The sequence below is a fragment of the Falco punctatus genome (genome assembly GCF_963210335.1).
Source record: "Falco punctatus genome assembly, chromosome: 13".
Taxonomy (NCBI): domain Eukaryota; kingdom Metazoa; phylum Chordata; class Aves; order Falconiformes; family Falconidae; genus Falco; species Falco punctatus.
In genome coordinates, this window is record NC_137593.1 from 681,611 (window position 1) to 698,493 (window position 16,883).

At 42.7% G+C, this 16,883-nt stretch overlaps 1 protein-coding gene across 12 annotated transcripts in view; it reads left to right on the plus strand.

Moving 5' to 3' along the window:
- MED12L (mediator complex subunit 12L) overlaps positions 1-16,883 on the plus strand; it is a 150,764-nt gene that overhangs the window by 103,455 nt on the left and 30,426 nt on the right. For 9 of the 12 annotated variants that reach the window (XR_013931798.1, XR_013931799.1, XM_080410154.1 and 6 more), the window contains 10 exons: positions 1,528-1,675; positions 2,252-2,370; positions 3,537-3,680; positions 4,218-4,381; positions 4,641-4,772; positions 7,822-8,049; positions 10,598-10,739; positions 11,589-11,724; positions 12,438-12,539; positions 14,243-14,356. Coding sequence is in view for 10 of the 12 variants with exons in the window: in XM_080410154.1 (XP_080266280.1) it covers positions 1,528-1,675; positions 2,252-2,370; positions 3,537-3,680; positions 4,218-4,381; positions 4,641-4,772; positions 7,822-8,049; positions 10,598-10,739; positions 11,589-11,724; positions 12,438-12,539; positions 14,243-14,356 (1,429 nt within the window). In the remaining 2 variants the exon portion in view is untranslated. The remainder of the gene's footprint in view (positions 1-1,527; positions 1,676-2,251; positions 2,371-3,536; positions 3,681-4,217; positions 4,382-4,640; positions 4,773-7,821; positions 8,050-10,597; positions 10,740-11,588; positions 11,725-12,437; positions 12,540-14,242; positions 14,357-16,883) is intronic. The other 3 variants (XM_080410158.1, XM_080410161.1, XM_080410157.1) reach the window with 2 other exon arrangements.

Here is a 16,883-nt window from a genome sequence, read left to right on the forward strand (position 1 = left end):
GGGCCAGGTTGAAAACTGTTGCTCTTACTCCAAAAACCTTGATCAGACCAGGTCTGATGCAGCCCGGTTGCCTGGGAAAGCCAGGCAGGAACGCTGAATTGGTCAGTGTTGCGTTTCAAAAGGAGTAACGTTCAGGTGTGTAGCGATGCAACTGTAAAAATTGCTATATTTCTGTATTATCTCTGCCTTTGTAAAATAAGGCACTCGGGGGAGTTCATGCTTTGTCAGCTAGTTCCCAGACATCCCTGACATCTTCCTTACAGAGCTCCAAGGCTTTATTTCTGTCTGTAAGACAGAAATAAATTGTCTGATGCTTTGAAGCACATCACGGATTCAGCTGCCAAGTCTGACCCTAATGAAGTAAGTACTCCCTAAACATGCACAAATCAGACACCTTCCCCCCAGCCAAAATCAAAGAGCAGATTACCGTAGGGTGCTGCTGAGAAGTGATGCAATGCCTGGGTGGCTCCTGCGGTGGGAAGGTAGTGTTGCTGAGAGAGGCTGCTCGCAGTTCCGCTAGCTCCTCGCCATGCAGGCCTGCAGGAGCGTTCATGCGTGAATCCCTCGGAGCAAGGAGAGACTGGAGGAGCAGCTGTGCATCCCAGTGCGGAGACTTAGACCTTCCTCCGACTTTGAACTGGTTTCTTAGCTAGACAGCTGCAAATTCCAGGTGACACTGTCAGTGCTTCTGCTTTTGTTTCCTCTAGAAGAGAGAGAAACAGAATTTTAAAAATCATTAGAGGCTTACTTCCTGCTTTTGACCTACTAAGGGAGTCACTATTTTTAAAAGAGAGCGTGTGTTTTGTAAGACCATGCAACTTTCAGAGCACAGAGTTACAGTCCCGTCTACTGCCATTTTGCCTTGTGATTCTTTAGTAGTATTTTTGTACACAGCCTTGTTTCTTAAGAACTTTTTAAGTAGTTGGAAGATGTAGCGCTTGCTTAGTTTGGAAAAGGTAAGTATGTTACTGAACAAAATATTTATACCTTATATGAATTGTAGAGGAGTGCTCCAGGTTTTTAAGTTATATACGGTGCATCAACGTTTTAGGATACATTTTATTGAAAGACTAAATATAAGCAATTTAAATAAACTATATGTATTTCAATTTCTTTGGGATGTACAAAATTGAATTCTAGGAGTTGGGCTGCATCTTTTTTTCAATTGACTTGTACATAATAAGAGAAATGTCACACGGTTTCTAGACATCTGTCTTCATTTTACTAATCTGCTACTGAATATCAGTCTAGGGGACAGTTAGGAGGGTCACCCGTATGCATCCTCTGTCTCAGTTGTTATAGATACATACTGGATTCATAATATCAGATCACATTTTTTCCCTCTGTATTTTTACCCTACTCTTTAGTGAATTCATTTGGCACTGTTTCCTCCACACTGGTAACCACAGGAGATCCTGCTTGTGACGAGGAGTTAGCTATTGTTTATTGCAGTCTGAGCAACTTGGGTTGGGTTTCTGCAGGTGATAGCAGAAAAAAGTTACTTCACTCATGACCTGTTTTTTTCAGGATGAATCTTCAAGTCATGAGTGTAACCAGCGCATGATTCTCCTTTATGGCGTTGGTAAGGAGCGTGATGAAGCGAGGCATCAGCTGAAGAAGATTACCAAAGACATCCTCAAAATTCTGAATAAGAAGAGTACTACTGAAATGGGTGGTAAATGCTTTAATGCTGCTGTATGGTAGCCTGTAGCAAAGATCACAGGAGCTGTGAGGTGCTCGGCAAGTTGTCTGGAGCCGTGCATGTTGGTCATGTAATTTGGCTTTCATCCCCTTGACGGTCACTGGGTGAAGTACTGAACAGAGTCCTGCAGCACCAAGTGCGGTCTGCCAGCCACGCCAGGGCAGCCAAGGGCCACTCTGCTTAGAAATCCCCATTTTCCATTATAACAACTTGTCTGTAAACACTTGCGTTAGGCTAAAACCTGGAAAATGAGATGCTGGCCAGTGAGTGATACATATTCCTTACCCTCCTAGTAAAACTGTATGGCTGTTTTTCAGTTTTTCTTGGGTGTTGGCTTTTTGCATTGGAATAACCTCGAAGTAGCTTTGATGCTGTTACATGCTGTGGCAAATATTTGTCCTGAGTATTATGGAAAACTGAGGCAAATAGGTTTTTATGTAGTCACGAGCTTTTGAGGAGTGTTGCTGTCTTTTAAATTGGTAATAATGCGAAACTACTAGGGCTCCTGCTTAAATATAAAATGACCAAAATAATTTTTTATCTCTTAAGTTGGGGATGAAGGGCAAAAAGCCAGGAAGACCAAACAAGAAGCATTTCCAACCCTAGAGACCGTGTTTACAAAACTACAGCAACTGTCCTATTTTGATCAACATCAGGTGACATCTCAGGTACTTCCCTCGTATAAAATTGTAGCCTTTTACATTCTGCTGTAGAGGTACCAAATAGGAAGCAAATCTAGGTTTTGAGAAGTGTTTTGTATATACCAAGAATTTTCAGTGCAGTGTTTCTTCAAAGGCAAGATTAAAAATGCTGCCTTGGTATTCTAAAATACCTGCTTCAGTAGATATGTGGGGGTTTGATTGTGTGTGTTTGCTGGGGGGGTGGGGCTGGTGATGCTTGCTTGTTTTGCAAGAAGCTTTCTGAATTATTGTAGATGTCAAGATTTTTTTAATGGAAAATTTGAAATAAATTTTACATAAATTTCCATTAACAGCATTGTTTAAGGCTTGTTGGTAAATTAGGTACTAATTAACTAATCTCTTGCGTATGTGTAAGATATGTTACTGTATCTGTGTTTATAAAGACAGTGAACTCTGTGTTTTTTGTGCAACACACTGAGTGTGTCTATTTGAGAAGCTGGTAGATAATACAGTTTATTCTTTTCTGGATACTAGAATTTATCATCAATGTTTACTGTTAAAAAGCTGTATTAGTGGCTGCCTGGAAAACATAAATAATTTGTTTTAAATGACAAGCCTAATTTTCCTGGTTTATAGTAGAACTTGTAAGTGTGGGAATGTATCAGCATAGGATTTCATCACTCTGCCAGGTGTTACTGTTTTAAAGTATATTTAAGAAAAAGAAAAAGAGGTACATGTTTGATACTTAATTTGTAAGACACCTTTGGATCTAGTCTTTTGAATGAATTTATTACATGTTTTGTTTGCAGGATAATGTGTTATTAATTATCTGAAAACCATCAATAACAAAATTACAATGCAGTAAGAGGAAAAGAAAAACTATTTTACCTCTTCTTTAAAGCAGAATACTCCACAGAATAAAAATTGGTATTGTAGAAGTTAAGAACAGCTTGACACTCAGCTGTAAAGCAGCAGAACACCATTTTCTGCTGTCAATTTTGAAAATAGAACGGCATTACAACTGACTTGCTGGATAGTAGAGTAATAGGTATATTTATGTACTATTTGTTAGTGCTTTTATCTGCAAAATGCTGTCACTTGCTATTGCCGCTTAGAAAACAGGATTTTTGGAGCACTAGTGTATTTGAGAAGCCCTCAGTCACCATGTGACTTCTCAACATTTATTTTCACAGATCTCCAGTAACGTTCTTGAACAGATAACTAGTTTTGCCTCGGGAACATCATATCATCTTCCTTTGGCTCACCATATACAACTCATCTTTGATCTCATGGAGCCAGCGCTGAATATCAATGGACTGATCGACTTTGCAATACAGGTAAACAGGGTTCATTTTTTGGGAGGGTTACATCAGGATAAAGCTGTGATACATTTTCTGTAAAACCAGAAAAAAAACCCAGGAGATGGACTGCAAATTCTCCTGATTTGCTGCCATGTGCTTTTATCTGTTCCGGTTTCCTGACTTCTGAAACAGAGTGCCAGATACTTCCCTTCTGTCTTACTTTGACAGTTATAGAGAATCAATAGATGTATTTTATTTTTCAGTCTTTCAAAATTTATAAAATTCTCATTATTTTAGCACAAAGCATTTTAGGATGGGCTTCACTGTTTCAGACAGAACCATCATATTACACAGTAAAGCATCTGAGTGCCAGAAATGCCATGTATTTCTGAAGAGCAGTTCTGAGGGACAGTTCTTATACTTTAGCAGTTTGTTTTGTTCCCTCTTTCCCTTGTTCTCTAGTGAGTAAGGAATTTAATTTTGTTTTGCCAGATAGTTTTCCCTTTATTTTTTTTTCCGCTTACTCTACCTGTTTAATTTGGAAATTCGTTGACTTTGTGTATGCACTTTCAGCTGTTGAACGAGCTGAGTGTTGTGGAGGCAGAGCTGCTGCTGAAGTCATCCAGCCTGGCAGGAAGCTACACAACGGGGCTGTGCGTCTGCATCGTCGCCGTGCTGCGACGTTACCATGCCTGCCTCATCCTCAACTCGGAGCAAACCGCACAAGTCTTTGAAGGGTTTGTGGCAGCTACAATTTCCCAAAAAGTATTTTTGGTCTTCTCTCTTAAACAAAAAATGGGGTTAGGTTCAGTAGTGAGACCGACTGTCACACTACTATTGGAAGGCTGTAAGCGAGCTCAGGTGAGCTTCATGTGAGTCCCCTTAGCCTGTCTGTCATCACATTGCCCAGCTAATGGTGGGGTTTGTGTGATAGGTAACAATGAGACACACGCTAAGGTGTGTTGCAACAAACTCAAAATGGTTTTATTTTTGCAGGTTGTGCGGAGTGGTAAAGCACGTCGTTAATCCCTCGGAGTGTTCGTCCCCAGAAAGGTGTATTCTAGCTTACCTCTATGATCTGTATGTGTCCTGTAGCCACCTGAGAAGCAAGTTTGGAGACCTCTTCAGGTGGGTGGTAATGGGATTTTTCTCACCGCTGTCTAGCCTGTATACTGATGTAGATTGCTGTGGTTTCAGTTTGGTTTGCTTTCCATGGAAAATAGAATTGTCAAATCGTTTAGATAGGAAAAGGCCTTTATGATCAAGTCCAACCGTTAACCCAGCACTGCCAAGCCCACCGCTAACCCGTGTCCCTAAGGGCCACGTCTACACGTCTGTTAAATCCCTCCTGGGATGGTGACTCCACCACCTCCCTGGGCAGCCTGTTCCAACACTTGCCAACATATGCTGTTGCCTCTGCTGCTTTACCTTTACTGGTGCAATTCTATTGCCCGTGCCGGTGTGGCAGTGCAGTGTGTGGTCCTGAGCCTGCGAAGTCCTCGCTCTGAGTGGGTACCTGCTGTGGAGCAGCAGGGGCTGAGCCTTCCTTGCAGCGCTGTGGTTAGCTCAGTGGGGCGCTTCAGCCAGCAGCACCGGGGTGCAGCGAGCAGGCATGGGGAAGCGGGGGCCGTCCAGCTCCAGTGGGCTGCTGGGGCAGCTGTGCCGTGCAGCGTTGGACCCACCTCCACACACCTTTGCTTTTGCAGATTGTGATGTGACTGATTTGGTTCCTATAATGCATCAGCAAATTGGCTGTAATACATACAACGTTGGGTAGAAAAATAACAAAATCTTAGCTGACGCAGCTGTAATATTCTATTAAATATTTCCTTTGATGTGGGGAGAGGCACAAACATGTTTGAGTTTGTGAAGTTTTCTGCTCGACTGTTCAGTTCCTTGATTTTAAATTAAAAAAATATTTTAGGTACCCATATGCTGTGTTTTTGGCTCCTACTTTTTAAAGGGGGAGTGGAAACCTTTCATATGCAAACCCGCGTCTTGTGAGACTTACAAACCACTTCAGTTACTATTTCCCCTCCTAGTTTATATACCTGGTTTTGGTTTGCATGTTTCAGATTTGTGGTTTTCATTTCATATAGGGAGCAGGAAAAAAATTCTCGGTAATAATATTTTAATAGGTTTACAAACACATGGGAACAGTAGCATTTAATAAGAGGAATGCTAGAAAAAAAAATTAGAAGAACTACAGTAGTGTCTTAGTCTTATGTTCATTTTTCTGCTTAAAACCTAAAGTTCAGTAACACAATAAAAAATAACATTTTTATTAATACTAATCAACAGTAGCAAATAAAAACATCATTTAGTAATACAGAGATACTTAGGGTATTAAATCCTATATTAAATAATAAACCCCCTTTTTCAGCCAAGTGGAGTTAGAAATTCTCTGAAAACTGGTAATAAAATTTATGTATTAATTTTTTAAACAGCTTTTTGTAAGATAATAGTGCTACGCTTGTTTTCTTCTTGGTTTCCTTGCTGCAATTGAAACAAAACCAAAACAAGTTGTCTGGCAACTTGTACATGGCAACCTTTTTGGTTCCTTTTTAGCATGCTGTAAGTTCAGCTATTTCTCTAAGACAGTTTAAAGTGACAATAAAGTACAGGTCATAAATGGTCAAATTTAGAGACTTACCTTCCATATGTTGCAGTGCTTCACAGTCGGCTCCTGATGTCATCTGCAGTATTTCTTGTGACCGTGTTTTACTAAGTGAGCTGCATGTTTTGGTTTAGTATGCTCGGTATATTTAGTTGCATTTGCTAAACTTCCTTTTTCTAAATCATTCCTTCACTTTTCCCCCCCCCCCCCCTAAATCTCTTTTCTGACCACTCCCCCACCATTACTCCTTGTGCAAGTACAGTTTCAGAGGCAGCTTTGCTCACATACTTAGTATTGTGTCGCTTGGGTTTGGGGCCTTTCTTTCTGTGACCCGTGGGGTAAGTGCAGGTAAATGCTGTGGTGTGGCAGTGTCGGGGATGTACGTGTGCCCAGGATGCCCGTTTAAATAGTGCCTGATATTTGGGGTATGGGCTGTTCGTTTTCCACTGGTTGGTTTTCTTTCTTTGCTGTCACACTGGCTGTTAGAGCCAAGGGTTAACATCGGCCATTAATTACCCTTCTTGTAGATTAATTATCCTGCTAACAGCCTCTTCTTCCTGCTCTGGAGCATCCCAATGAGGAGCAGCATGTGCAGGGGCAGCGCAGTGGCAAGGGCCCCAGGGCTGCCCTCCAAGCCCTGCGTCCAGGCGCTGCTGTGCACATCGTGCTCCTTCCTCAGGTCACAGACGTCTGTCTTCCAGGCAGCACAGTGCTTCCTCTGTCTTTTGATCCAGGCGCTAGTGGAGTTCTAAGAAATTCCAAAGGTTTAATGTATTTTAAGTTAATTTCAATTGACAGATCTTTTCAGTAATGAGGATGTCTTCCCAGCTGGGATAATTACTGAAGTTTGTACATGTGGATGTTGTTTCCAGCTGTGGTGTAAGACCCAATGCTTGAGAGAAATGCCCCTTAGAACATCTTGTGTGTGAAATTTGTCTTCTTCATTAACACCTTTTTTTTTCCCCCTGAGGAAAGCCCATTAACATACAGGTATTCCTAGCCTGAAATATTTCTTAGCCTTTTGTCGTAACTGTTAATGTCAAGCTGTTACCTTCTCCATTTACTGATTTAATCTTTCAAAAAGCTGTCTGTTATGTCACATTATTACTAAATGGAAATTTTTAATTTAGATAAATTTTCTCATTTTTCCTTAATTAAGTCTTCTTACTGCCACTGCAGTTCGCTGTGTCATAACACATAAAGAGGGGGGGCAGCGTTATGAAGCACTGTTACATTTCACATCTGATGCTCCAGGAAGTCATTGCTAGGAAGGAAAGAGTGTGTGGTCCTCATCCAGCTGCTCACGATTTCAGTCATAGAAATGCCATAGAAGCATCTTGGAAGCTTGAGACTTTATCTGCAGGAAAACTTGAATGAAATTGATGTTTCAGCCTTATTTTCTGGTAGATGCTCCTTATCAGAAATGAGTTTGAAAATGTGTACAGAACGGTAACCAAACTAGGATTTTCCAACCCCACATGGCATGTTCCACAGCATTCCTGCAAAGTACGTTTTTTGGCAACTTTTTTTTTCTTTTTTTCTTTTTTTTTTTCTCCTCAGTAGTGCCTGTTCTAAGGTGAAGCAAACAATATACAGCAATGTTCAGCCTTCGAATTCCAATTTACTGTGGGACCCAGAGTTCATGCTAGATTTTATTGAGAATCCCTCAGCTCACAGCATTAACTACTCAATGCTGGGCAAGATTCTGAGCGACAACGCAGCCAACCGCTACAGCTTTGTCTGCAATGCGCTAATGAACGTGTGCATGGGGCACCAAGATGCAGGCAGGTAAGGCAAACCGTGCTGGAATCAGAACTGGATGGATTTTTACATGACGTATATGAGGTTTCCTTTCACTGTTTTGATTTGTATCTTTTTGCCATTGTTTTCATTCATTACTCTTTCTGGTTGCTGAAAATGTATTCAGTAAGTTTCCTCTGAGTGATTTCATTAAATCAATCTGCATAATCTAACAAAATGGAGGAATGAGTAGAAAGTATGTACTGTAAGACAGTCGGTAAGCTTTTTGTATCAGCAGATAGGCTGTTTGAGGCAGAACAGCTCAGCGCAGCTTTTGCTCATTGGAAGCCTATAAATGAGGAAAGGTTCTGCATTAGGTCATTTCCTTCTGATACAATCGGTGTTGAATTTATTAAATGTGTAATTCATTTATTCTGAATTTCATCTTTATATGTAGTATGTAGATTCCCCCCCCCCCCTTTTTCCCTTTTTTTAAGGTATTAAGAGTTTCATTGGCTAGAAGCTGCTAGAGTTGTAACAGCTGACAGATTTTATGAGTATCTGGGACCTCATGGTGCTAGTTCAAGTCGATCTCCAGTGATGAGAGCTTGGGACGAGGTCAGCACTGCAGCAGGTCACCCAGCACTGACTGGGTTGTGTCCTGACACCATCAGGTGCCGGCTCCTGCCCCAGTCAGGTGGCCGCTTTGCCCTGGTTCAGCATGATGCTTCTTGGGTCTCATGTCCACATTAGACCTTCTTAGATGAGCTCAAGGCACTGACAAGAAGTATAGCGAAGAAGCCCGGCAGTAAAACAACATCAGTATCAGGCTTTTGCACTGACAGTATGTTTTCTTTCATAATTCAGATGTTCTCTCAGTTGCTTCCTCCTTCCAGTGTGTAAACACACAGACTCCGCTGCCTTGCGCAAACTGCAGCACTGCAGCGTTGAGACTGTTGTACCCTGGTTTTCTGTGCTGCAGTCAGCAGTGCAGGGTGAAACAGACACTGATTTTTGGATCAGTGGGAGCCTTTACCCCTGCTCCCAGCACCTCTGCTGCTCTTACACAATCAAAACCAGCAGAACCTGGTGTTCTGCTCTGATTCTGTTCCAATTTTTATTCGGAAGTTCTTGGGCGTGATTGTTAGGCCTAGGTGCAGCAGTAGCTGGCAGTCTTTTTTAAGGTTGCTGACAGTCCACAAGACTTAAGGAAAACTGGGGGGGGGGTGTGTGTGTCTTTTCTGATTGATTCCTCCCCAAAGTGTGTGCAGTTCTATGTCCTTCACCCTGGCCTCAGTATGAAGCCACTTTGAAATGTCCAGAGCAGGTCCAGAGGAGGCCAGGAAGATGCTCGGAGGGCTGGAGCCCCTCTGGTGTGCGACAGGCTGAGGGTTGGGGTTGCTCAGCCTGCAGAAGGGAAGGCTCCGGAGACACCTTAGAGCAGCTTCCAGTGCCTGAAGGGGAATGGCTTGCAGCTGGAGGAGGGGACAGTCAGGTTAAAGGAAGAAATTCTGTGCTGTGGGGGTGGGAGGCGCTGGCCCAGGCTGCCCAGAGCAGCTGTGGGTGCCCCGTCCCTGGCAGGGCTCAAGGCCAGGCTGGACGGGGCTCTGGGCAACCTGGGCTGGGGGGAGGTGGCCCTGCCCGGGGCAGGGGGCTGGAGCTAGGTGGGCTTTAAGGGCCCTGCCAACACAAACCGTTCTGTGAATCTATGAAATGTGGCGCGTCCTTGGCAGAGCAGAGCAGCTGAGAGGAAGCAGTTTTGTAAGGACAACAAAAGGGAACATCTAAATGTGGCCAAACAAGTTTCACTGTGGAGCAGAGGAAAAATAACTTGCACTGGGATGAGTCAAGTCTTCTCTGTTTTTTAAAATGTTATGTAACTCTGAATCATACACTGAATCACACAGTATGCAATCTATGAAGTAAAATTCATTAATGCCAACTGATTTTGTGACTCTTCTCCCACCTAAACAGTAGGGCTGGCCTGGCATGGAGAGGGCTCCTGCAGTGAGACCTCGGTGGTGGCCTGGCACTGGGGAGGTGTGCACCATGCGTACCACGTTTCCATGACATTTTTGCATGAAAGAGGATGGAGCTGCTGTTGGTGCAGCAGCGCTGAGGGAAGGCCAGAGCATGCCCCCATAGAGAGGGCAGGTCATCTGCCGTGGTGGGCTGCAGGCAGCAGGGTTGGGGTGCTCCGGTCCTTTTCCCGAGCAGCTCTGCGCAGGAACTCAGGGTGTGCAGGGTAGGGTTTACACAAAATAAAGACCCTATGCTACTGTAGGTTGGATGGATGCAAGTTAGGGATACAGGTCACATACTGGTTGTTTATTTTCCAGATGCTCTAGTTGTCCACCACTGAGTTAACACTAGGTTATATCACAGAATCACAGAATGGTTTAGGTTGGAAGGGACCTTAAAGATTGTCTAGTTCCTATATGTTGTTTGTACAGTAGCATAACCACATTTAGACATAATTCCCCACCTTAAGTAAGGAAACACTGGTTCTTCTGCCAGGCGCTGATCTGCTTTGACCTAAACATGTATTGTTCATGAAAGGTCCTGCTTCTGTACTCATTTTTCTCTTCTTTCCTAGGATTAATGACATAGCAAACCTTTGCGCAGAGCTGACAGCATGCTGCACGGTGCTTAGCTCAGAGTGGTTAGGGGTCGTAAAAGCTCTTTGCTGCTCTTCAAATCATGTCTGGGGTTTCAATGATCTGCTCTGCAGTGTGGATGTAAGTTCAATGTCTTCCAAAATGCCTGTTAAACCTATTTCCCTAGGATGTGCTTAGAGGTGTACTAACTTTTCTGTTCAATACAAAGTGCGGAGGACAAATTTAGTCCTGTATCCATTTAAGTTTTCAAGGCTTTTAATGAGATTTCTGGTTGATTTTTATTCTTCCCTACATCTTCAGGGTTAATGTAGAATTTGGGTAGCGCTTAGAACTTTCTCTTTGTAATTTTTTGTTCTTTATTATGAAGTGATACAGTATATCAGAGATACTCTTCAAAAGGAGCAGGCATGTCCATTTATTTTTTTCTGAAATGCTGATGGATGTGTAAACCTCTGTTTTAAAGAGCCTGTTTTGGTGTTGCCTCTCAGATTGTAGAAGGGGTGGTACACTTTGCTGTTTCTTACTCTCCTGGTGTAAGTTACCATCGTCCTGTTAACGTTAGCAGGATTATAGTGATTAATGTTATCTAATATCTGATTCAATGTATTTACCTATAGTTTGATTATATATGCCTTTAGGAACAGATTGAAGTTGTGTACGTTGGGGATATAGTCTTGTCGTAAAGCTAAGGAAGAGTATCAATGTTACCTGGTTTTATAGAACTATAAAATTTTCTCAAGTTTTCGTAAGGCTAATGTTTTTTACTTCAGAATTCATGGTATTTGAAATAGGTATTTGAAATAGGTATTTGTTAAAGTCAAGAACTATCAGTATTTGCCATAAAGTGTTTGGGAAATGCATTAAAACGTAGAGACAAATGCTTCTGGGTAAACGTTTAACTGTTTATTCTGATAGTTAATTCCTTTATAAACATGGCTATGGTGTGTGCAGTTATGTGAAGCCTTGCAGTGTTTTTCCTTCAAGGTGAGTGACCTGTCGTTCCATGATTCCCTGGCCACTTTCGTTGCTATACTGATCGCCCGGCAGTGCTTTTCTTTGGAAGACGTAGTTCAGCATGTTGCACTGCCTTCTCTTCTTGCAGCTGGTAAGAAAATACCAGGAGAAAAACTTAAAATGAATTAAGGCTTCTAAAGAAGTCTCCATTGATTGAATAAGTAGTGTGTTCTGAACTGCGTTCTTGTATGAAATGCCACCCATTGTGCATTGCAGCATGTGTGTCCCTGCAGTTCCCAAAAGGAGCGAAGCCAAGTTAGATCAGAGAACACACCTTGACAAGTGGAGAGCTGCTGACAGTGCACTATCCCTTTGTATTATGCAACACACGCTTCTGCTCACAACTCTTTTCTGCTTCGTGCTATATGCTCAGATATCTGCTGGTTCTACTCAGGCTGTGCCTTTCCTTCTGGCATCAGTCTGCCTGATGATGGCATTTTCCCTCTGACATCATTGACTTTGCCTCCAGCCTTGCAGTACCGTAGCTGTGGTCTTCTTTGTTAGCCACTTCACACATTTCTTCTCACTTTCTGCTTGAATTTGTGTCTTATTTCTGCTTTGACTGTCAAAACCCATTTTAACCATGTATTCTTTTCTGCTGTTAATTAGGTCTCTTGCTTAACCAAAAATGGTATTATTCTTTCCTGGGTTTTATTGGCTCAAGGTCATAAATGCTGATTCCTGTTACAAAATTATTGTATTCATGCTTAAAATGGGGCTGTGACGTAGAGCATTTCCAGGCCTGTCACTGGGACTTGGGAGGTCCTGGGCAGATGCCTTATGTCCGTGTCCCCTCTCCCGTAGCCTGTGGAGATCCAGATGCCGAGCCTGGGGCAAGGATGACCTGTCGGTTACTCCTGCACCTCTTCAGGACACCCCAGGTCTGCCTCTTTTCCCAGGGAACAGGTAAGTTGCCTGCTGTGTGGTCCTTTCACTTCAGAAAGTGAACCCAGATGTTTTTGATGGCTTTAGATTTCATGTGTGCAAGTTGAAATGATAACCTGTTTAAAATTACACGTTTCACCAGCGGAAAGTTGATACATACTATTCTTACATGTTTCAGAAACATTTTATATGCATGTAACACTATAGAAGCTTGCTGAAACTTATTCATTCGCAACACCTGGCCACCCAGGTGTGGCATAATGTTGACATAAAACTCAGTCATACTAATATTACATCTTTAAAAAGAACATTAAATTTTAACACAGTATCTGTGTACACTTCAGCAAAGAGGAATACATTTGGAAGCACTGTTCTCTCCTGATAGTTCTCATTTATTTTGGAACTTCATTGAAACAGTCATGTGAGCCTGGGACCTGTTAATACTGGTTTTGTGCCGGTGCTGCTGTTGGCAGTACCTATCACAGTCCCCACCTTCCTTCATACTAAGTACTGTTGGGGCAGTGACAGCTTGTGTAGTGGATCATCTCTCAGTGATACAAAAACTAATAGGGATAATACACATCATGCAGTTTAGTAGCCTTGCATGTAAATTGAAATTAAATGCAATTTTAAATAGGGTATAATAAAGCATCTGGTCCAACAGAAGAAACATGAGGAAATTAGTTCTCAGCATGTTTTAATGTAGTTCTCTTTCCTTTCAAATTTGAATATTTTGTGGTCTGACCTGTGTGTTTTTGCCACAGACCAAAAGAGGAAGGAAAAGGGCAAGGGCAAAGCACCCAACAATTAAAAGGAAACAAGCCTGGAAATAACCTGTGTTTTTTTACTTATAAGTATTTCAGCAAATTTGATGACAAGACAATTTCTATGGGAAAATGAAATTGAAAGCTAAAAAAAATAATTCAGCTCTTAAGTGTGGTGTCAGATTCTTCCATCTAGAAGTAATATTAGTTTCTTTTTTGACCAGAAATAAATAAACTTTTATTGCAATTTAAGCAAAACAAGTAAGAGCTGTGAAGAATGCCGTCTGAGTAACGTAAGTATGTTACATGGTCCCAGGCTTCCCTAGAAATAAGAGTGGATTTGAATGGGTAGGGAAAATCATGTCTGAACTCTAGGAAGCAGTACAAGTCAAGCAAAACATGACCATGTTACTGACTTTTCTTACGTATGCCTCCATCAGGCACCTCAGAAAGGTGGTAGATTCATCCATTCTCCTTCCCTCCCTCCCTCCCTTCTCCTTCAAGTTAGAAACTAAGTACTCACTGACATCTTTTGCGGTCTGCTTGTGAGCTGCAGAATTAGGCTTAACTGTGCAACAGGCGTTTATATTAATTGATTTTGCCTCATTTGTTGCGAAGACTAGGTGAGGGAAGTAATTTCCTAAATCTGTGAAGTCCAAAACCAAAATACACTTCAGTGTCCTGTTTTGGTTAAGTTTACTGTTTGCATGGACCCAGTGAAACAACAGGCTCCTTTTTATATTGAAATGATCACAGCATATTCTGTTGTTAATATAGCCTAACCGTGTATCCCAGCTGGTTTCAGTGACTCACCTGTTGGTCTGCAGTTTCAGAAAATTCAGTTCTTCATTCAGTTATTGTACTTCAGTAGCTATTCTAGATGAGAAGGATTTTGTAGAAAAGACATTTTAGTTGGTGAGTAACAGTAATTTTCTACAAGGTTTACTCTTCTTTCCGCAGGGAAATTATTCCCCGGAATTCGTTCTTCTTGTGATCGTCACCTCTTGGCTGCTGCTCACAACAGTATAGAAGTGGGAGCTGTGTTTGCGGTTTTAAAAGCAATTTTGATGCTTGGTAAGGTTATGCAGAGTCATGTGTAATGTTTTTGTTCTAGTGTTTGGGTAAAAAACAGATCGTGCTAGTTCACTTCCCTAGCAATGCTCCTGGGAAAGGAAAACCCTGAGGACAAGAGAAAAATGTGGATGCTCTGGGTGCTTCTGTAGCGTGTGAGTAGTGTTTCCCCCACAGGTCAAGAGACAGAATTTTTCTCTGGTGAGTCAGCCCCAGCTGACAAGGCTTTAAGCAGATGTGACTGTCACATTTTGACCCCTACCCTGCCACCAAGTCCCAGTACATTTCAAACTCAGGCAAGTCCCTCTCAAATATAGAGAGGCAATATGGTCTCGGATAATTTTTCCCACCTTTTTCTTTGTTTTACCACAAATCATGTGTCTGTCACTGTGGAAGTCGTAACAGAATCACTGCTAAGCAACTCTCCATGAATGACGAGTGCATTGTTTTTTCAAATAAGTAACTGTCTCAGAGCTTTGGTTTGGCATTAAGTTCAGTTAAAGCTCTTGTGACCTATAGCGCAACATCTTCCAGATGTGGACATACCCACAGAGGTATACCTCCACCTAGAGTGCCATTATTGCTGGCCGGTGTCTCAGAACTGTCTCAAAAATCCCATGATCCTTAATGATGTGACTACATTGGGAAAGATTTTAAAGGCATAGCTATCTGGGATGGACTGATGGATTTGAGAGTGAGTTTGAGATATGTTTATGGCTATTATCTATGTTCTCCTGCTATTGAGAGTGCTGAGATTTGCTATTTTTCTTCATTAATGGTGCATAGTGTGAATAGCTGTTGTTTCACCTCTGTGCAGAGATGTGGTTTGGATAGGGTCTGGTGCAGGGTGATGGGAAGGAATATTTGGGCACACAGTTGATTTGTGCCTTTGCTGCAGCACATCTCCTCCTACACCTAGAACGTTATATTTGGAGATGTCTCTTGCCAGCACCTGACATTAGCTATTTAAAAATTCTACTTGTTTTACTGAGGAAAAGCATCAGATAAATGGTTGTTGTTCCAGTTCTGTGCTGAGGAAGCTTTGTGAGTAATAATCTGTGTTAGAAAAAAAATAATCTCTGCACACAGTGAAAGATGGTGCTGCAGTAATCTGCTCCTGGGTGTACTAAACCTCTTCACAAGTTTTATCAAAGTGTTCTGGGATGGCTTTAGCTTCATGCTTAGTATCAGTCTCTTCATTGTATTGTTTGCCTGCCAGGTTCTTCTCTCTTGTCCTTCACAGGTACAGATCTGGGCTTGATGTAGCTGTGCTCACAACCTCATGAGATGCTTGAGCGTAGGGAGGGCGTGGGTGGGCTGCTCACTGCTGCCGTCTGTTCACGTGTGTTGGGCACAGGCTCCCGTCAGGTTGTTTCCCGCAGTCTTTGCTTGTCCTGGGCTTTGGGACCTGCAGGGCTTGATGTGACCTCCCTGCCAGCCCTTGGGTCAGGGGTACGGGGGGGGTTGGATTTGCTTGGATTTTGGGGGAACTGAGGGATTTTAACTGCTTTCCCTTCCCAGGGTATGTTCTGTTGCTTTGCGATTGGCCTACTTAAAAATGGTTTCTGTTCAGGCTCCGGAGTGACAAGGCTGTTCGCTCAGCCTCTCCCCTCCCCGTCAGGAGTTATTCCTCGTGCTGCATCTGGCCGTGTGGAGCTCGGGGCAGGAGCGTGCCCGGTGTAGTGGAGAGCGGGGTGAGCCGGCTGGGGGGCCGGTCCCAGCCACTGCTGTCTGCTGCAAGCTGTCACTTGGTCAGTGCCCTGGCTTTGACAAGCTGTCAAATACAAGTTCGGCCTTGTGAAAAGGAGGGTTGTGTGCTGTTTATTTAGGAGTAACTCTTTAAGTGGTACAAACCAGGGTGCGGGCGCAGGTGTTGGCAGTTTTTCTTAGCAGTAACTCTACTAAATCCTCATTATTATTTTACTCTTTGTCCAGAGCAATGCAGTACCAGGGAACACAGAAACAGTGATGGGAGAACTGAGTGCACAGGAAGACCTAGTGCACCCTGGTGCTTCAGGCACTCTGTGTAAATATGTAGTAGTCTGGGGATGTGGCTACAGCTGCTGAAAGGCTGTTGGTCTCCTTGGTGCAGTAGTTTGAAATATTTTGCTGGTAGTTGTAGATTTTAGCAAAAAATCCTAGCATATGTGTAACCAGAGGCCGTGGTGTGAATGTGTGTGCTTGAGTAGCTGAAGCCAGCCATTTAGCCTTGTCACGTCGTGTTAGTTGTTGGTCTTGACAGTAAACTGAGGGGTTTTCTAAGGGATGACTATCGTGTATGGTGCATCAGTAAGATCCTCAGGAGTTTCTGCTAACTTAAAACATTAGGCTTTGTTAGTCTGCTTCTCGCACACATTCCTGGATGGCCTTGCAGCATCTGGGGTGTTACTGTGTGCAGCATTTTGGGCTGGTTTCCCCACTGCCACATGCTGTAGTTGCATGTTCCTTGTGTGAGGTTTCAGGCCCGTAAACACGTAAAATGCAACCTGCTCCAGGTCTGATTTTTTTTGGCGTTGTTTCCAAAGCACTT